Source organism: Trematomus bernacchii, unplaced genomic scaffold (assembly GCF_902827165.1).
Source record: "Trematomus bernacchii unplaced genomic scaffold, fTreBer1.1, whole genome shotgun sequence".
Lineage (NCBI taxonomy): Eukaryota > Metazoa > Chordata > Actinopteri > Perciformes > Nototheniidae > Trematomus > Trematomus bernacchii.
The window spans coordinates 6,497,046-6,518,567 of record NW_022988050.1 but is presented as its reverse complement, the minus strand read 5'-3'; the positions used below and the strand labels follow the sequence as shown (position 1 = coordinate 6,518,567).

The window sequence follows — 21,522 nt, the reverse complement described above, 5'->3', positions numbered from 1 at the left end:
AAGGCATGATGTTCCTTGGAGTGGAAAGGGGACCATAGGAGGGCTTCCTGGACATAGACAGGATACCTGACACAATGCACTCCTACAGCTGCCCAACAGTCTATAAAGCTGTAAATAACCCCCGACCAGGAGATACCCAGGGGAATGGGCTAGATGAAATGCTACGTCCTTCTGGTGACAACCCTCAGGCTCTGGATAAGTGAGATAGCAACGAGATGAACTTTAAGTGACATCTATGGACATTCATCAAGGACACTGATCTTAATGGCTCCCCCCAGAAAGCAGAGGTGAACTCCCCACTCAGAAATATGGTGTGTTGAGGGCACCCGGCCTAGTCTTAGACCGTAGCTTTAATGGGACTTGAACCACACTCACTTACCATGTGAATATAACACTATAGAGTATCATTATAGCCATTTGTGGTGGTTCATGGTAAAGGATATATATTTTCTATTGTAAAACTCTGCAGCATGCCGCTATGCGATACATAGTTAATGTGCGCTGTTCTAAATTAATTCATTTTTTATAAAACTTAATGAGAAACATATCACAAAAACGGTAAACAATATGCTAAAATGTTTCCCCATGCTGAATAAAAAAATTGCCTTTTTAAGCACTTTATTTGGGAAGCCTTTATACTCCAGAGAAAAGCTTGCAGAAACGTTCCATCCTAACCCCTTATTCAAAAACAAAGCGATACGCAATTGAAACCAATGATGATTTGAATACATTTCCACTGTTGTTAGTCCTCGGATTTGTTTTTTCATCGAGAATCTTCAAATGCGTGTGAGGGGTAAAAAGAGCAAAGTGAAATCCTTGGAGGTAAAGACTGTTGACAGCCTGTCAAGCAAAAGTATCTTCAGACACGAGACAATGCCTTTACTCCTAAAGCAGTAAACAATGCAGCCAAACACATCAGACACATTAGCAAGCCGCTAATGAAAACAATTGATCTATTCAGAAATATGAATAAGCATGGAGATGTCACAGTGCTGCAATTGTGTCAGTCATTTTCTATAATTTATGAAAATCAATTGGGAAACCAACCTCGGGTTGGTGCAAATTGTTATGTGAAAACAATACATTCAGAATGGCATAATTTTAGAGTCGTTTGGGGAATGTGAAGAGTTTGAAATGCATCCCTTTTTTGCCATGAGCCATAAGCAGTTTAGACAGTAATGCATGAGGTGTTTTTAACATTTTGTGGAATGATTGCAACGGTCTTGAACTGTGTGTTGCAGATGCTTATACAAATCTTGTTTAAAAAGTAGCATACATTTTACTCTCCCTTACTCACATACCACCTTCCCCCACTTTATTTCACCCTCACAGAGGAACACACATACTACACACACCAGTTTTCAAGATTATTCCTATTACGCATCTATCCACCCAATTTTTCAATGCCAAATCATTGTTTTGAACTTGTCGATAACCCAGTTTAATTGTTAAATAGAATCAATCATATTCCAAAGAAGCAGATAGCAGCTTTGAATAATACCATCATCCAACTTTATCTTGGAGAAACTATAAATGAGAACCAAAGAGTAAAACACTGGAGACACAAAAGACATCCAAATGTCTGATTAGCCTTTTGACAAACGCAACTTCTCAATTCTTTAAAAAATAACGTCTTTTCAGATTAGAAATTAATCAAGGAAAACTGGGGAGTCACACTTTGAAACTGAACTGCATTGAAGTGTCTTGACAATGTGTGTAATAGATACCGGCAGTAGGAAACGAATGTGACTAGTTACAACTTGCTGTTTGCAAAAAAGAATGTAGGAATATTGCATGCAGAACATTTTAGATACTCTTTTTGTACATTCTCACATTTTGTTTTACCTGAACTTCGCATGTAGTGCTCCTGTTTTCATATTTGCATACATTGTGTTGTCAAATGCATGGCATCTATAGGTTCCTTCCTACACACAGGCTTTTTCAAAATTAAGAATACAAATGCCAAATGTGGCTATTCAAATGAGCCTTGATTATATTGTGTGTTTCCTCTCATATTCTGATAACTTACTGCCAACATATGATGATATGTTGTTGGCTGTGCACCTAAAGCCCCCTGTCCCTTGTGAACTGTTAAATAAAGGATTCATCTACTGCCCACGGAAGTATCAAGTTGAAGTAGGGCTCTAACTCCCCCATAAATTATGAGCCAGGTGTTTGGTTTGTTTGCTCTTGTGTGCCACTGGTGGAAGACATCGGGGTGGCGCCTCCCTCCTCCTTCTACCCCTCCCTCCCTCTCACCGCTCCCTGGGGTGTGTCTATGGCAGCGCCTCTCCTCTCCACGCCGTGTTTGTGTGTGTGTGTGGCGCGCGTTGCTGTTGCTGCCGCCTCCTCCCTCTGCCTCCTATCTGCATCTGCTGCAGAGCTTAGCCAACACGCATCTTTCTCTCTCTTGTTTTCCCACAACCTCCCTATTTTCTATCCAGCAGAATGTTTTTCTGTCTCTCTTTTAGCTGATAAGAGAAGTCAGCGCACACATACATCCGTGGAGTCTGGGGGGAGACATGGGGCAGTCACAAGTCGTCACTTTGGAGTATTGAGGACGGCGGTGAACCGGAGGAGAGCGCCGCATGGGATAGTTGCCGTGCAGCCCACATCACTCACCGCGGATTGAACAACCCACCCAACAATCCCTCCATCCTCTCTCCCTGACTGTCTCTCTCTAGTCTGCAGCCTCCAAGAACAGCCGCCGCATCATTTTTTCAAAGCCCCCACCCTCCCTCCATCCTCTCTCCATCTCCTTTTCTGCTGCTTGCACCACTGTGGGAATGCAGTGAAGGTAAACCGGGTTTCTTTTCTCACCCCCCCTCACACACACACCGATACCGGATCTATCATCGCAGACAGACAGCTCAACGGACGCACGACTGTCACTCTGGGAGAATCAGAGATCGGCGTAAGGGATTGGACCCGGATCAGTTGGATTTAGCCTGCTATACCGGGCACCCCAACACCACCCCACACTGGCAGATCACATCAGATCCCTGTCTCGTCTCAGTTTCGGTGGCTTTCCCCGGCTCTCTCCCTACTGGATTACCGACAGCTGGAGCGCTTAAAAAGGGTGGCGGGGCATGGAGAACTGAGGGCTATCAGAGGCAAACTTGAAGCAGCCGACAAAGACACCTGCAAGGGAAGCTCTCTAATGTATGTAGAACATGTCCAATAACTTCAATAAAACCTATGAAAATCACGGGTTAAAGTGAGTTGTATTTTAAGGACCTTATGCGGCCGATAATCAACCAATTGAGAGTGGAGAAGGGTGCTGCCGTAGCCTGGATTGTTGATCTACGCACGCACACACGCACATGGATTTACAGCTCCAGTCTGACGCGGATCGATATCCATCTCCGTGCTTTTCACGTCGGCTTTTTTTTAACAAGGGAGTGAAGCATCCTGGGATTTATCCTTGCTTCGTTAGTGCTGAACTAGAGTGAGGCGCCACCTCGCTTCGCTCTCTCACCTCTCCATATCCTGCGTGCTCGTGTGGAAGTGTGTATATTATTGTGCATATTTGTGTGTGTGCGTGTGTGTGTTTGGGTTGTTGTCCGCCAGAGGGAGTGTAGGTGATATTGCTTGTGTATGCATTTGAGTGCTGTGCCAGCTTTTAATTAGTAGGGTGACTGTGAGTGGTTGTGTCTGCTTGTGAACGCGGGTGCTTGTGAACGCGGGTGCTTGTGCATTAGTTTGTGTTTTATATCTGTGCATGTATCTATATAGGCTAACTATTGTGCGGGTACGTACTTAAGATGCCCAACATCTCTTCTGCACCACATCCCCTTCCTCGTATATGTCCTTGTATCATTTGGCCACCTGTTTGACATCCTGAACACCCCAAGAGACAAAGAAAGCACAGGCAGGATGAGTGAGCATTCGGGTGCAAGCAGTCTAGCTGCCATGACGCTGGAGGAGCCAGGGGCTGAACAGGCGTCTCCCAGAGCCCCGGGCCCCCTCCGCTGTGGCCCCTGTGCTGTGTGGCCTCGTCAGCAGACCTGGCTGTGTGCTGTGCCCCTGGTCATGGGCTTTGTGGGACTTGGACTCAGTCTGATGCTGCTGAAATGGATTGTTGTGGGATCCGTCCAAGACTATGTCCCTACTGATCTGGTGGATCCCAAAGGTAGCATTGGACAGGACCCTATATTTCTCTCCAAACCCAGTGCCATGCCCAAGGGGCCCGACATTTCCACAGCCACCACTACTTCAACTGCCTCTACCACAGCAATGGTGTCGACTACTACGCCGCTAGCTGCAGATGGTACTGCCCCAGCGCCAAGAACTCGACCAGGGCCACCGGCAAACCACTCAGCCAATGGCAGCACTGCCAATGGAGAGGGCAACCGCGCTCCTCACCTTCACAACCGCATTGGCACGCGTGTTAGTGGGACTGTGGTTACCACCTCCACCACTCGGGCCACCCGACTAACCCCACCACCCAGCGGTAAGGAGGTCACCCCTCACAGCACTGTTAAAAAAGGAACCGGCTCTGGTAATGGACGTAACGGCGCCGTCAACTCAAAGCCAGGGCAGTCTGCCACTGTCACCACTACAGCATCCACTACAGCTACTGTGAAGACCACTGCCAAGCCGCAGCCGACCACCTCCCAGCAGGCAGTACCTGTCAAGCCCACGTCACGATGGAATCACGGGCGTCCAGGAAAGGGCCCGGCCACACGCCCACACCATCGCTTCAGAACACGTAAGTTCACCTTTTGGGTGCGTGCTTGAGTGTTGTTGTGAGGTTATTGATGGAACTTGAGATGAGTGTTTTACAAGAGCTCTTTTCTGGGCCTTTACTGTTGTAAAAATGGTATATCAATATAGCTGCCTGTTATCACATATAAATGTAGGCCTGGGTAAAAAGAAATCTCTATTGTCTGATATGCTCTGATATGACTCATGGTCTGAGAAAAATAAATTATTTCCTTTAATATCCACATGGAAAGTGGATACTCCAGCAGCTTAACATTAATCGTATTCATTAGCACAGACAGATATGAGGGGATATTCGCAGTATTTTCACCCCTCACGTCTTTATCTTTTACTTGTGCATTAATCCGATATGAATCTTACCTCCGGAGCAGTTTTTCTTTTATCACACGCTGGGTTTAGTACCATTAAAGGCAGGGCTCCATCTAGCAGAATTTATTTTGTTTTGTCTGCTTGAGTTGAGATGTTAAAGCTTTGGGATGTGTGCTGTGACCAAGGACAGCATATTTGTGTTATGAAAACAAATAACGGGAGCTGCTGAGATGTCGGAGAAGGAGAAAGGTTAGCCCTCGCCTTCTGTCTAGAGGAATCAGATACAGCAAGGCCACACATCTCATTTAGATGAGATGATACTGGGAGCAGAGTGTCGCAGGTACTGCTTTCACACTGCAGGGATACACTGAGAGGGACAGGGAGATAGAGACGGCTCCGAGGGTAAGGTAGATGGATGTAGGGATGAGAATAAGGTTGTAAAGGACAAGTGGATAGAAATGTGTAAGGAAATTGAGAAACAAGAAGAAATAGTTTGATAAACAACAAAGTATGAGAGGAAGAGAACGCAGGAAGCATAACAAAGCAGAGGAATGCAGAGTGGGAGCTGTGAGTAGAGAGAGATGGCAGATGGAGTGGGCTAAGTGAGGGAAAGGCTTGAGGGAGATGGAGGGTATAAAGCAAGAGAGCTCAACATTTTTGCGTATTTAGCATTGTGTAAAAAAGGAAGGCTTCCTGATTATTCATTCCACCGGGGACATGTTTTTAACATCACAAGGCATCTTTTTCAGACGTGGGTGGGGCAGGATGTGAGTGTTATCATGAGTCCTGACTGTGTATGACTCTGTTGATTTTTCTTTTCTCAAACTACAGGCCCTCTATTTGTCAGCTTTGATTTATAACTCACTTTTGGCTCATGATCACCAATGTATAGTTGCATTCACATTAGCTTCATGTGGTTGCAGTAATGTTAAGGACCCAGTGACAAGTACTGTGATCTTAATGCTGTGGTTAAAATATGAGTTCAGTGCGTACACCATGGGAGGGATATTGTCTATTTCCTGTTTGTTTTTTTGTTTCTCAGTAAAGTGCTCTGGAGGGAAATGAAAAACATTCATGTGGAAACTGAACCCTTAATTTCTAAATTTTTCTGGTGTGGACAGCAGTTCCGGTTGACTACATAATATCATCTCGTTCATCAGTTGGAACGCGTCAATGGCATTGATTCCACAGGCAAACAGTGATCAAGTTGGCATCACTTTCTTGCTCTTTACCTCAGGGCATACATATTTCCAGCATAGACATTGGGTGGACATTGGATTTGAAACCATATGTACTCTATTGCAGTTGAATAGCTTTGAAGAAAACAGCTTTAACTTTGTAGTTTTCGTATTGAGAGACATCAAGAACATCAACAAAGAATTCCAAATGTGACAAAAGTGTAGAAATGTCAATAGAAAGTCCTCAGACTCCTCTTGCAGCCTAATGCACTGATCCACAGTCAATTACGTCACCAGACAAAGAGCTGCCAAACAGCTGAAAGCTGCCAAACCAGGCAGCCCCCTTCTGTGAACATCAGGACACATCTGTCTGTACTGTATACTATAAAAAGGCACTGCATTCAAAAGCTAAAGCATGCTTAGTAAAGCTGTCCTCAGTGAATAAAAGCTTTCAAGTTATTTTTGGCGGATGTTGTTGATAGATTTAAAGCCTACATGTTGACATCATACTGAGTGGGCTGACTTTTTGGCTGACGTGACATCTTTTCCCCTGTATTTAGTAAATGTCTATCAGGCTACAGGTGGCTGTCGACAGACAGCAAAACACTCTTTTATGTTCATTTTTTTTAATCAATGTGAACAGATTTTTGCCAATATTTTTTTGTAAACTCCACAGTACTAAACCAGATCTTTCTAATGAAAGCTATAAACTCCCGCCCCATTTCTTTCCAAAAACATCACCATGGCAGCTCTTGCTCTTTGGTTAGCATTGGTATAATTGATGATGTCAGTGATTAAAAACAAAACAATATTCCCACAAAAAGTGATATTTGAAGAAATAGATCTTATCTGCTTTCTTTTTGTATACTGCCATTGCAATAGCTATTACATAGAAAGTTATGGCAGTCCTCAGCTATTATAAATAAATATACCAACAACCATGAATCAGTGATCTTTTACACTTCATCTTTATTATGTTTTATTTAAGTCTCTCCTTGTTGTAAAACTGTGGAAGGTTAAGCAAAGAAAATCATTAAAATTAAATTAAAGTCAGCAGGTCTCATGATAAATTGCAGACTTTTATTGTACTATTTGAATATATTACATTTATTGCAGAATAGGTGTCTATGTAAACATACAGTATATATGTGTCTTGGTTACTTCTGATTTAATTTTACATTTATCAAAGCCCTTATTGTTATATTTTTGAACGCCAAATCTCCTTGTGCATACAACAGCTGTAAATCCATTGATTTTTATAGTTCATAGGTTCATAAACTATTGTGGTAGCACTTCCAGTATTCAAAGACAATTCGAATTCATACTGTATCAAACAACAATAAACATTAGGGAACGTGGCTACAATTGAATAGTCAGCGGAGCTCACCGTCGATGCGTATTCTCCCAAGGCTTTGTATTAAACATCATCCCGTTGTTATGCGTTTCTTTCCCGTGCTTCATATTGACATGATTTTTTATGGGTTAAAACATTGAAGCATTCTCTTTACTGCATATTACTTTCATTCCACTTCTGTGCTGTTTATATTTATTCACATAACCCTAGTGTACAGCATTAATGTGCTGTGATAGATGCAAAACACTAACACAGTATCCTTTAGGGCACAACACAGCCTTTTATGAATCAAGCTTTGGGAGTTTCGGAAATGCAGCTCCTTCTAAAGCTTGAATGTATCGAGCATACTAGTATGTGGAGTTGTGCAATGCAGCGTACTTAAAGTGTAATGATACACAGAAAATGTCTCAGCTGATGATGAAATGCTCTGTAAAACATGGCTTCAGGTGCATTTGCCTTTAGCCAAGTGATTTCATATTTTATGTTACATGTTGTGCTAATGCAGTAATACTATACGGTCTCGGGTTTCACATAATCTGGGCCGCGTATAGGAGGCAGTGACATGCATTGTTTCCCACTCTACTGATGGCCATTGCTCCTGCTTTTTATGATTGAAAGACAAGCTCTGTCCGTTGGGGATAATGACATATTTTACCTTCTCCTTTAGTCTTTTTTTCTCCATCATTCTCCACCTTACCCCATAATTATTGTGTCTGCTCTCTGTGTCATTGTATACCTCCCTCCTTTTTTGCTTTGCTTTTTGTGCTTGTCTATCTTCCTTTGTTTGCTCCTCAGCTTGCATTGATGAACATATGGGCAGACACAGATAAACTGGCACACTTGTGAACACAAAGACGAGCATCAAGCATGTGTGCAGCCACACTCATGAATTCACACATTTTCGTTTTCTGTATCTATGGCTGTTATGTATCCGAATCCACTCTCTACATGCAAGCCCCATTGGCTCAGAAGTAGGGAAATCACAGGCGAATGGAGCATTGCACAATGAATGCCTGTTGGGGAAACCATGGACGCTGTGTTGGCTCAGGGCCCAATCCCACTCTCTTCTCGCTTCTGAGAAATCTTCCTTAGTGAAGTGTGGTTGTAATTCCATGCACATCTCACTCGCCTAATTCCAGAGCAGCTAATCGCCAGCCACATTCACATTTTTGTCAAGTAATTCAAAGGTCTGGTGTTGCTTTTCAGTGGAGTCAATGGCTGCTTCCCCCCCCAGTTGGAGAAAACAACCGAGTCAGTCAGCGCCTTATAGGTGGAACTCATTTTGTCATCTGTGTGAGAGCCAGACGCAGCTATCAAGGCTTCTGTTAATCAACTGACTGAAGCAACAACCATTAACCACCAGAACAGCTGGGCACTGGAGGCATTTTCATTTCTTTAGAGATGAAAAAGTGTTTTGTTGACATCCCCATAGGTTTAATTTATCAGCTGGTTCCGTTGGCATCTCGGAAAATGGATGGGGAGGATTCAGTACTTATAGTCGGCCCTACATCTTTTCTAAAGTGAGCAGAATTCTTGAGTTTGTAATCACTTTGTTGTCCTGTAAAGTCAATTAGCAAAAATGATTTCGGCATGTTAAAGCTGTCTCTGTTAGCCACCGAACTGCAAACGCTGATTCTATGTTGCCTGAATAAGATGTTGACCAGATGGATACTTTAGTCACAGTGATTGGCCCGAAACGAAAATAAACCCAAACAGAAAACGGCTTAATCAGAGGCAAATGTCAAACTGAAAACTGGGGGGCGGTAAGGAAGAGACATTTCAGTCTGAATAACTAGCGTCATGCAGCTATGGAGTCCAAAAGGCAGTCAGATGTTATGGCACATTTTTATTTCAGATAGCGAAACACAGGAGAGTGACACGGATGAACCTTTTCTCTGATGTCCCGGAGAAAAAGAACAAAAAAGGATGTTTTTCCTGACACGAAAGCCTGTTTTTTTTGTTGTTATTTGTTTTTCTCCCTGACTATACATGATGCCTGCCCAAAGTACTACTGTAGGACCAGTGGAGCATGTAAGGGGGATTAAAAACAAAGATATAAATCCAGTTTGCCTCTCTCTTTGTCTCCAGGGAGGTCAGGCTCAGATTTGCCGGGCTGCCTCTGAGACCCCTCTGTTTCTCCTGAGACACGCTCTGCTTGTTCGTTGAGGCCGGCCCAAGCAGGGCTGCTTCTGCACAGTGTGTGTGTGTGCAGCTGCACCAATTCACAAATATCGTCCTAGTTGGAAGGCAAGCTTTTGTGCCTTTAGCTTTTATCATTTGAATCTCAAAGTTGTTCAAAAACATTTGAACCCAAACTGTTTTTCTTGGTCTCAGCATGTGACTTACAGATCTTCTCTTACAAAAGCTTGTTGTAAGCCTCCGAGAAGTAGCTCAATGTTGCAATTTGATGTTAACACACTGAGTAATAGCGGTCGAGCTAGTGCTAGGGATTTTCAGTCACAATAAAAAAGTTGTCTGACAATGGTGGCCACTGTACACGAGAATCACATTTAAATGGCTTTAAAGAAGCTTCATTATTTAAAATGAATAGGGATTTCTGTAAAGTGGTGGCATGAAAGTCATGATCCCAGAATAGAATTTATTTATATTAGCATAGCTGGAGGAGGCATTAGCAAAAACCATGCCCTCAGACATGCTACAGTAAATGTAATCCTTTTGACATTGTGAACCGGCAGGCCTCCATTAGCGTTTCTATAGTGCAAAACATGCACATATACAATCTCAAAACATTCTCAAGTGTGTCCCTGACCATGTATCTGGCAGAGAGATTTGACACTGATGGGCACCAATTACAAAGCAGAATGCATCAGTGGGAAAAGCCTGCAGACAAATTATCCTCGAGTGACAGCCAAGAGAATGCTTGGAATTTTGTGGGAATTGATCCCATGGCCTTTCCATTGCTGGTGCTGCGATCTACCCACTGAACCTCACTGAATCAATAAGCAAGAGGGCGGCAGGGAGAGCCCCCGAGTAAGGAGGGCCGTGAGACAGGGAAAAAGAGAGAGAGCAGAAGGACAGAAATAGGGCGTGTTGAATGCAAAAGAAAAAATGAATTTGTCTTGGCGAGGCTGTCAAAAACCATGAGAGCATGCTCCAGAAGCAAGGATCCAGCTGCAAGGTAAAGGCATACACTCATCACAGTTGAGTGAATGAGGTCTGGCTCAACATTTTACATATCTCCGACCACCTTCTACCCGCTCTATTATTATCTCTCTCATTTTCATGCAGATTGCCCTCAAGGTATTATCCATATTTGAATGTCTTTTGCTTCAATCCTGTCACCACAATGTCTCCGAGATGTACCCTTTAGAGAAATCAATCAGCAAGATATGTAAATCAGAGCTGGTTAGCAGTGTATTATGTTATACGGTACCTTATATATACATTTTATGGAACCATAGGTTTGTGTCTAAGTGTCTATGGGAAACTCTTGTAATATTCGGACATAAAGAGAATAAAGAACGTTTTTATTAAACTTCGAGTAAGAGTCACCAATATAGAGCTGGATCTGTGGCCAAACAAGAAATGAATCGGCTACTTTTTACATAATTTATCGTTTTGGTAATTTCAAGCACATTTGGAAAACATGCCACCTTCTGCAAATATGTGTGACATAAAAGTAAATTAATTATATACAGATGTGTCAGAAAACAAGCAATTTCAGTATGTTATTTGGCTGGGCATTCCTTTATATAAAACAATCCAACTATTCATTAAGAAAATAATAGTTGAATGTGAGAATAATCATGAGTTAAATCATGGTGCAATAATAGACCCAGCTGTAGTATTACCTTGATGCATAATGCTGCTAAGGGCATGCTAGCTAGCACTGAGAGTAAACATGAAGAATATGCTAATGATTTGGACACACAAGGTTGAAACTGCTACCAAAACGTCTCATGTTGGATCAGCGGTTCAGTTCAGGCGTCTACTCTGTCACATCCTAAATCGTAGCCTTGGATTGCTGTTGCATGCCGTCCTCTCTCAAACACGGGACATTTGATCTTTGAGATGTGCCTCTTAGGCAACACTTCCTCTCAGGCTGTTTACATATTCCCCCTCCTTCTGTTGAATTGGCTGTGACTTTCCACAACCTTGGCCCTGACCTTTTCTAACCTAAAGCATATAGGACTGTTGGGGGTGCTAAAAGGCCTGGGACCAATGCTTCCCGAGGGACATGGGCTTGGTAAACAAAAGTCCTTGTCAATAGAGTGCCACAGGGACGTGTCCTAAAACCCGGAAGTAAACTCCTTCCGGTTCCTTCGACAAAAAGCAATGCAATTTCTCCATAGGATTTGGGAAAATAGCTCGAAATAAGGTCTGTGGTTGACACATATTTAAGAGACGGATAACGTTTTGTTCAGTCGAATAATTTCCACATGTCTACCCTACTTTTATAATTTTCGAATCATAAATCTAATCGATAGATTTATGATCGATTTATGTGAGCTTACTTCCAGGTTTTAGGACGCGTCACTGTGGCACTCTATACACTAAAGATACAAAAAATAAACATCCAAGCGTTATCTAAACTTCTTTAGTAAATTCTCCTGCCGTCTTAAATGATTCAGACTCTTTTGTTCACTATTACAAATAACTTATTACATCCATTGTAGTATATGCATAGCAAATCGTTGTGTTGCTGCTGCAGTAGAAAACAAGTTTATCTGATGCCTCGGAGTGACATTTGACTGTCAGGCAGCAGAGAGGAGACTTGTAAGTTGTTGGAGGAGAAGCTTGTCGTCTGTAAGTACTGACTGAGGCCATCTTAGGACTTCTTAATGTCACTGTGTGATTTATGTAGACAAAATGTCCACCGGGATGTGACAGAGAGAAGAAGAGCTAGGGTGGGGGCTGTAATATTCATGTATGGGAAGAGAAACATGTAGAATTTGGTGTTGCCGGAAGTGTGAATTATTAATGAAGCTTCCCTGTTATAAAGTGCTTGAGATGTCCCATGCTCAGTGGTCTAATGGCTGAAACTAAGTACAGGAATTCTACTTTGTGACAGTCTAATATAACCTAAAGCATTTCAGAGGCAACAATAGTCATATGGCCTTTCAAAATATAAAGGTCCTCGTACAATTTGGATTTACGTTTGGCCTCTAATTGCTCATCTCTCTTTTCATACCCCTCCCCTGCAGAGTTAATGGTTACTAATTCTCCCACAGAGAAATAAAGGTGTTTTCATACTAAGGAAAGAAATAATCCTAATTGAAAATAAACAGTGGGATCATTATTGTCTCTGAACACGAGTCCCCTGCTTTACATCTTTTTAAATTGGAAGGAATGGCGAACAATTCTAAGGACTGGGTTTAGTGGTGGCGATGTGTGTGTGCTGGGGGAGTACTCACTAACTCACTCATTTTAATCACATGCTGTCATGCCTACTTACCCACAAGTCTGCCACCGTGCTTTTTTTCCACATCTTAGGAATGGGTACTTAGTATTGGCCTGCTTCAAATTGACAACACCACCAGTTCACCATTCTTTCATTCATTAACATTAGTTCTCTCCTCCATTCATCCATTCATGCATGTGCAGATAAGGAAGTGAGTTGCTGATAGCTCAAGGGGGCACTGAGATATGGTGGTGAATGTGGCTGTGGCAGCGCAGAGAGGATTACAGTCCATCATATCTGATCTGAGACTGTTAGATCCAAATATTGAATTACGGACCCTGCGGGGTCTCTGGTTCCGTTATCAATTTGCAAAGGAATAACGCAGAAAGGAAAAGAGATGAGAGCTGGAGGGGGAACGTCTTGCTTTGAGGCAGGTTTAGTCGGGATGCAATGAATCTAATAACAAGCAATTTTTTGGTTCAAGGGACTGCAAGTGGTAACACAACTGCCATGCCCTGTGTGATTTAGGTATTGTCCTTCTTCCTTTTTTCTGTTGGATATTTGGTCTCAATTTGAAGGTATTACAGCTGTAGTGGCTGCATAAAGCCTTCATTAGCCATTATGAAAACATATTTATGGTCCACATATCCTTTTAAAGCATGCATTTTAAATGCTGTTTTAAAAAGAGTGTAAGAATTGACCACCTACAGGATATATGATGTGTTTGAGGTTTATTAATACGAGATAACATTTCCTTTTTTTTTTTATTGGACGCTCAAGTGACAATTCATGCAGACCTCTCTATCATTTACAACATGCTCTCATTCTGTTGGTGTTGCCTCCAGTTGTAAAGTATCATTAGGACATTTTTGCATAAATTCCTCCAAACTTGTCTGTATCTTAGCCTCGTTTCATGCGACATGGAAGGACACTTAAATCACGACTTCAGACCCCGGTATGCGCCACATGTGGATCATGATTTTCTCACTAGCTCTGTTCACACATAGCATCATGACATGACGAGCCTGCAGGAAAGTGTGGATTGCGGAGGTTGCAGCAGTCGGATTGATTCACAGCAATGTGTGGCCTGCTGCCACCCCCAGTGACGGGAACTGTGCCATGATGCCCCGGTTGAGATGGAGAGGCTTGTTGTGGCATGTGGAGGTGGAGGTAGAGATGGAGGTCACCTCTTTCTCTCACCTCCCTCCCACTATTTGTCATGCCTCTATACTTAGTTCCTCCTGTTTTTATTACCATCCTCCTGTCCTCTATTTCAAGGCACAGTCTTCATTCTCTCTTTGCTTTTCTGTGTGTCTTTTTTTCATTAACATCACATCGCTGATATGAATAGCAACCAATGAGAGCTCTTATCTTGGAGTGCACCCGGAAGAGATCAGAGTATCATTTATCATTCCTTATTACCTACTGTCATCACTTCCTGCAAAGAATTCCCAGGGGAATTATGATAAGGAACAAAGACTATTTCATTGTTATTACCAAAGTGGGGTTTTATTCCCTTAAGGGCCTCTGAAATCCTTCAGTTCTCCATTTCATACCAAAGCCTAAAGCTGCATAAGTGTTAGATATTCTTGCTTACTCATTGCTTTCGATGACATCTCAGTGCCTTTCTTAAACTTGTCAGTTCAAATCTTTTTGCACCAAACTGTAAATATCAAATGGGATAGCTTATTATTAAATTAATTTGGTATGTTGTAAAGCATTACATAATTGTACTATGTTGTACTTCAATGCATACATGAAGAAATTAGCAAATTGTTTGAACTATCAAAACACAATTAAATGACAATCCTTTGACGTTGGAATTATATAATATTTATTTTCTTCATTGTTGTAACTGAAAGTAAATACTCCATTTCATGCCTTTCCAATACATTTTAATTTGACTCTACCACTGTGTTATAATGTTATAAAAAATGACAATAAAAAAACGCTCCCTTTTTAGAATGGGAAACTGTGAGCGTTTCAAGCATTCCTGTTTCAATAAAATAAAGGCTAAGAAACATTGGCCGTTTCTCAATCGCGAGGATATTGGCTTCCAAGCCAATATTTCAAGGATGCTACGTCATCGAGTGCCGCCGAAGGACTGTTCCAATCTCCAGCATACTTGGAATTCCACCGAGGCCGCGTCCTTGGTTTGGGGGAAATTTCGAGGCTGCACATGGGTAGACTTCACGTCCTTAAAATCCCCACAATGCTTTGCGCATGGACCAATTTCCCCAAAGGCGGGGCCTCTCATATGACGCACACTTGCTAGCCTGTTCCACTCTTTGTTTTCCGAATGCCAGGAAGTATTCTTGCCTTGCTTCTGAAGCAAGATGCTCGGCTCGGCTGTGCTACCAAGCCAGCATCCTCGCGATTGAGAAACGGCCAATGTCTATAAAAGAAATTAGAACTTAACATACTTTCTGTAATTTAGTAAAAGGTTCTGTTTCTAACATACACCCCTTAAAGGAGTTGTATATCATATATTATATTATCTATATCAACAAAGCTGCCTTAGGAACAAGCTCTTCTTCTCTTTCCTAAAAATCAATCAGGGGTCTACAAAATATTCAACACCCTGCTGCTAGCCTTCTGAATTAAACTATAAAGAAAGAGCTAGTATGCATGGAGTAATGAGGTTTTCTTTAAACACAGTCTAATCTTAAGAACAGTAGCTCCATGTATCATAAGAACTTTAAGTACTTTTGCTCACACATAAAGCTTAGAATGTCTGAGCACTGGCCTACGTTGTAGATCCTATGTTGTTTTATGTTTAGTCCTCAATCAATCTGATCCTCCATTGTGGATGTGTTAGATGTTGGGAAGCAGAAGAAGAAATATTAAAGCTTTGCATCTCTGCTCGGGAACATATGGAAGGCCCTTTCCACGGATAATAGGGAGGCAACTTCAGTGACACAGCTTAAAAGACGTCTATTCATGTCGGCTTTCAACTATACTAGACTTTCTGCACGTCTCTTTTTACTCTTTTGCTATTTGTCAATATAATGGAGACAGGGAATTTGAACGATTGTGTGTTCCCAATTTTTCAAAAGAAGAAGACAGAAGGATGGCACTTGTGAAGTTACAGCAGATGTCATTATTTTTCAAACATTGTGTCAGAAGCCCCAGGTGGGCCGATCATGGCATTGATGAGAAGTGAGAGTGGGAGCCCAAGTGGAGGCGAAGATGGAGAAAGGGATCGACTGAGGTCCTCTCATGTTATTTTTCCCGGGGGCGCGCACAGCTTGTCTCATGCGGTAATCCATGCATGGTAAAACCTTATCCATGGGGATAATGTCAACTCACTCCAGAAGATAACAAGACAAAAGCCTTTGCCTAGTGCTCACTCCAGAGTGTGTTTCATATTCCCCTAATCTGGTATCTTACATGGCTCTGTTCTATGGATTTGTTGCCCAAGCTTGCGATTAACACAAACATACACACACACACAAACGCCCATGCTTTGAACTGTGTAGCTTTATTAAAAAAAACATGGTGGTAAAGCTCCTTTTTTCCGTTTAAGGAAACACAGTTGTGAATATATGGTAGCAGCACAAAGGCTGCATGGGAAGAGTGTGTAGTTAGTCTTAAAGCTTGCCATTACTGATTATTATTTTAGCCGTGAATTTAAGTGTACCAGATGTTTTTATTGCACTAGCACTCATAGATGTTTGATTACACATGGCGAGTTGATTGAGCTGGCGCTAGTGGAGAGTAACTGTACAGCCTGCTGTGCTTCCAAGTTAAATGGAGGAGCCAGTTGTCAAATATTGGTGGGTAAAATTGAGTGGACACCTATTTGATGTGTGCTTGGTGTGTTTGTGTGGAGCACTGCAAGTCTAGCAGCATAGTGTAAGTATCAAAAGATCATAAAAGGACATTTTGCAGTGTGGTTCAAGCTCAAAGTGGCCTAAGAGATCCAAGGTTTAAGAGCACTGAATCTTCACAGGACTGAAAGAGCATCCATCACATTCACACCCAACACTTCAGACAACTCGGTGAATTATATATTGAAAGTCCCCCCCCCCCCCGAACATCCAGCGAGAGACATCTTTCTCCCCGTCTCTCCTTCCATCTGATGTGCTGCATTGAATCATTGATAGGACATCCACAACAACAGCGCTCCTCCCTATAAAACACCTGTCACAGACAGCCTGAAAGGAATACAACCAGAGCGAGATGTGGAATCTGTTTTGATCTTACGGAAAAGTGAGCATGCAGCAAAAACATCATGCATATTGTGCCTTGTATATAAATAGTGCTAATGCCATGTGGTTTACTAAATAACCAGATTCAACACTTGACATTTGTAACGGCTGACAGCTGTTAACAGACTGGAGTTTTTGTCAAACTTAAATTATTTTCATTGTAATTTCATGAAAGAGCAGTTTTTATTATCCAATGTGTCTTCATCGGGTATGTTGCACTTATTGAGGAAATGGGAACACCAAACCCTATTATCTATTTTTCACGATTGCTATTAATGAAATAGAATGAAGGGGTTTGGTGGAAGCGGGACCCAGCCGTTGTCGGCGCTATTATGCACTCAGTCATCAAGTATACTCTTTGATCCCAGCTGGAGACGGGGATGCTTCAGGGATATGATGGAATATTTTATTGCAGTTCTGGGAAAGCATTTGGTGGGGTTTCCTCAGTCCGTCCTTCTCTCTCCATCACAGTAACTTAAACTTTAAAGCTTCAGCTCTGTACCCAAGTGACTATTTTACATGATTTCACTCTTAAACCGACTGTTTTACAAAAGGACTCTCCTTCCTCTGAGTTGTTGGAGTGTGTGTGTAAAGGGTGGTGTAGTAGGACATGCAGGGGTTGGATGCTGCACGGTAGTAAAGAAGAGGCTGACAACCCAGCAACAAAAGAGTCCATGGCATTACAGGGAATAATGAAGATTAAGCTGAGACGGGGTAGCGGGCAGATTGGAGGGTCATTGTGTAAGATCAATGTATGGCGGGAAGTGGAGATAGATGAAGGTTTAGGGCAGACGGATTTCCTGTTTCTCAAAAGAGAACTCGGCTTGATTAAAAGAACCCTACATTTCTCTGAGTAGCCACGTCAAGGCTTGATCAGATAAGAACATAAAGTACAAGGCATTATTCATGGCTTGCTTTTTGGCAAAGGGTTTGGGAGAGTTTTAAGTTGTCGGATTTGGGACCCACAAACCACACATTCCCTAAACACAATAATGATATGCTTTTGAAGTATGCTGTCAAAGTGGGTTTAATTTGAAGCTCACCTGTCGTTCATCACAGTTCACTTTAAAGATGGTTCTATCCATTTGTACTCACTGGCCTGAATCTAAAGCGAAGCATTGCGTATTATAGTATGTAATAACAAGCAAGCCTGCGCTTTTGTGTTGGATCCCATCCAGGGCAACGCCATCAAACACTGGGCATAAGTCCGAAAAATAGACCAGCTCTTGTAGTTTGGTAATCCACAACAGCTGGTGTGTGTGTGTGTGTGTGTGTGTGTGTGTGTGTGTGTGTGTGTGTGTGTGTGTGTGTGTGTGTGTGTGTGTGTGTGTGTGTGTGTGTGTGTGTGTGTGTGTGTGTGTGTGTGTGTGTGTGTGTGTGTGTGTGTGTGTGTGTGTGTGGTGTGTGTGTGTGTGTGGTGTGTGTGGTGTGTGTGTGTGTGTGTGTGTGTGTGTGTGTGTGTGTGTGTGTGTGTGTGTGTGTGTGTGTGTCCACACGTGCATTGTGTGTGTGTGTGTGTCCACACGTGCATTGTGTGTGTGTGTGTGTCCACACGTGCATTGTGTGTGTGTGTGTGTCCACACGTGCATTGTGTGTGTGTGCGTGTCCACACGTGCATTGTGTGTATCTAGGGAGACAGAGAGAGGAGATAGCAAGGCCAGATGGGTCCAGCTGTGGATCTGGTGGCCTAGATAAAGGCTAGATGGGTGCCACCACCTTCATGAGGTGCCAGCAGAACATTTGGAGTAGGTGTTATAACCTGAAGGCTTTAAAGGACCCAGACATACAGGCAATGTAGTGGATTTGTAATGAAGTTTATCATGAACATCCTTAGAAATTGACCAGAGGCTTTTAATTGATTTTCAATCAGGAATCACCTAATAAGTGGTTCCAACTTGTTCAAACAATTACTGATTACATGTGTTATTAAACATTTTCTGAATGGCCAATCCATTGTAAAAAAATATTGGACTATTGTTTTATTTAATAATTGTTAATGAACTGTTCATAAATAATACGATGTTCTTTATCACAGCTTCCCAAAAGGTGATTCTGCAACTAAAAAATGACTATAGACTAATCGTTGAAGCTGTACATTACATGAATCAGCAAACATTTTAAAGGACTTGAATCAGCAAATATATACTATTTTCAAGCCTGACAAAGGACCATGTCATCAATCATCAAAATAGTAGCCTTTATATTTTCTATCAGTAAAAAAAAAACACTAATCAAATTATCGTTTTCGTAACACTTAGTTGAAAATGTAAAAAAATCTAAACCCTTCCCTTGTTTTCAAGTTTGACCAGACGGTGTTTGCAGCCTGTAGCGGCCATTTCAGAAACCCTCCAGCACACAGCCCACTCCCACACAAACACTTAAATGGCCATTATGAGAGGAGAGGTGGAGAGAGGCCTGCAGGAGGGGAGGAGGTGAGGTAGCCAGCCTCTGTCCTTTTCCAGGGAACTCTAGGACACCGAGAGCTTTCGCCAGCACCCCAGGGAAGGGGAAGACAGATTAATGCAGAGGCTTTAATATTTCAGATGAAAACGTATTACTGCTCTCCTGCTCTTTCTACCCCCCCACCTCCCTCTCTCTCTCTCTCTCTCTGGCACAGAGAAGTGGGCTTGCTTTCTCCCCTTATGTCTTCCTCTCTGGCTAGGAGCTAGAATATATTTTGCTGAGCGGAAGATTTCCCCCCGTCCAGGGCTTCTCTCTCTACCCATTGTGACATGAAGTGGTAGATCAGCATGAGACAAATCTAAATAAATAGTGGAGTGTGTATTTGTGAGTGTGTTTGTGTGTAGGGGGGGGGGGGGGGGGGCAGCAGGGGTTGGGCTTATCTGTCTGTCCATCTGTACACTGAAAGCTCTTGACCTTGCTGTCTTTCTCTGCTATCATGTTATATCTACATAAAGCCTTGTTCTGTCTTTATGTCTCAGCATTCATCACCTCTTTGGGGATCTCCCCACCCCTCAAAGGTCAGACAGCCACTGTCTTCAGAGAAAGAAAATCCAATTGTTTCATCTGACCCCAATGGCATCTATCCTGGCTTAAGATTCCACATATCATATATTACTGCATGAATAGGTCTCAAGCATGGCAAGGAAATCCAGCCTAAGAAGATTAGAAAGACAATTATAATCTTGTGGACCAGGATTTTAGAGAACATCTATAGCGTCTTATTGCGCTATTTAATGAGAGTAATGTGTATGGATGGTCCAGTCTTTATACAATCCAGTTTTGTAGCCGTCTCTGTTTTTTGTTGGGGATATGAAACACATGGCTGCAGTAATGAGTTTGGCCACCAAGGCTTTGTTTGATATTATACCCGAGTCATCCATGTTGAGCTATTTCCAGTGTTTGAACAATTGCTCAGATCCTTTACTTATTTCAATATAGCTATACCACAGTCTAAACATACTCTATTACAAGTATAGGTGTTGAGTTAAATGGTATTTAAGTAAAAGTACAGAGGTAATTTAAGTGAAATATACCTAAAACAATCGACAATTAAATAGCTCCTTTTTTTCACTTCCAATTACATATACATTTGAGTTTTTTATGTAGTAAAACATTCTGTGTGTACTAATGAGGATATAAACACATCATGGTGTTCATGTACAAATTAACTACGTTTTTTAAATACATGAAGTGCAGTAAGAAGTACATTATTTCCCTCTGAGATATAGTGGAGTTGAAGTATAAAGTGGAAAAAAAAAGTTTATGCTAAAGCACATCTATCTCACAATTATACTATAAATACTTAAGTAAATCTACTTAGCTCTACTACCAAAGAGCATATCATCTTTGTGGATGCTTGTTCATGTTTCCCGCTCCTTCTGTTCGTACAATCCCAATTCTACTGGCAGCCATCCATTACCTGACTACATGTGCATGTCAGGGTCACCGTGACAACATGGCAAGCAGAGCCGCTATTCCCCAGCGTGTTTACCTGGTGGGGCAGTGTAGCCCCTGCTCCTGCTGGGAAATGTATTCCCCTAAGTGTAACGCGGGTCAGACTCCAGGTACCGTCTCCTCCTGGCCCAGTAAACCTCTGAAGAGAGATCTTACAGGGGCCCAGGACACACCCTATTACTCCGGTGCTTTTTCCTTAACCAGGAGCTAGTGCTGGCAGGTTCATTCTGTGCTTTTTCTTTTTTTTCTCCCTCGTGATATTCAGTTGATGCATACCATTTAAGATGTCATTCTTCATCTGTCTCTGCTTCCCAGGGCCTGAGGCTCTTCGTAGAATGAAGTTCTCTTCCTCCCCTCTTTTCCGCCCTCGCAGCCCGCGCTGCACATGTCACATGTCACACGCACGCGCACAGAAACACAAACGTGCTTTCCATTCCCTCCTCATTACGCACTCTCACACTTTCA

The 21,522-nt window shown here is 42.4% G+C and overlaps 1 protein-coding gene across 2 annotated transcripts in view; it reads left to right on the top strand.

Moving 5' to 3' along the window:
• The first annotated feature begins 2,354 nt into the window (after positions 1 to 2,354).
• The window catches only part of nrg3b (neuregulin 3b), a 180,041-nt gene continuing 160,873 nt past the window's right edge, over positions 2,355 to 21,522 (top strand). For both annotated transcript variants that reach the window (XM_034118875.1, XM_034118874.1), the window contains exon 1: positions 2,355 to 4,711. In XM_034118875.1, coding sequence (XP_033974766.1) covers positions 3,877 to 4,711 — 835 coding nt within the window. In that variant the 5' untranslated portion in view covers positions 2,355 to 3,876. The remainder of the gene's footprint in view (positions 4,712 to 21,522) is intronic.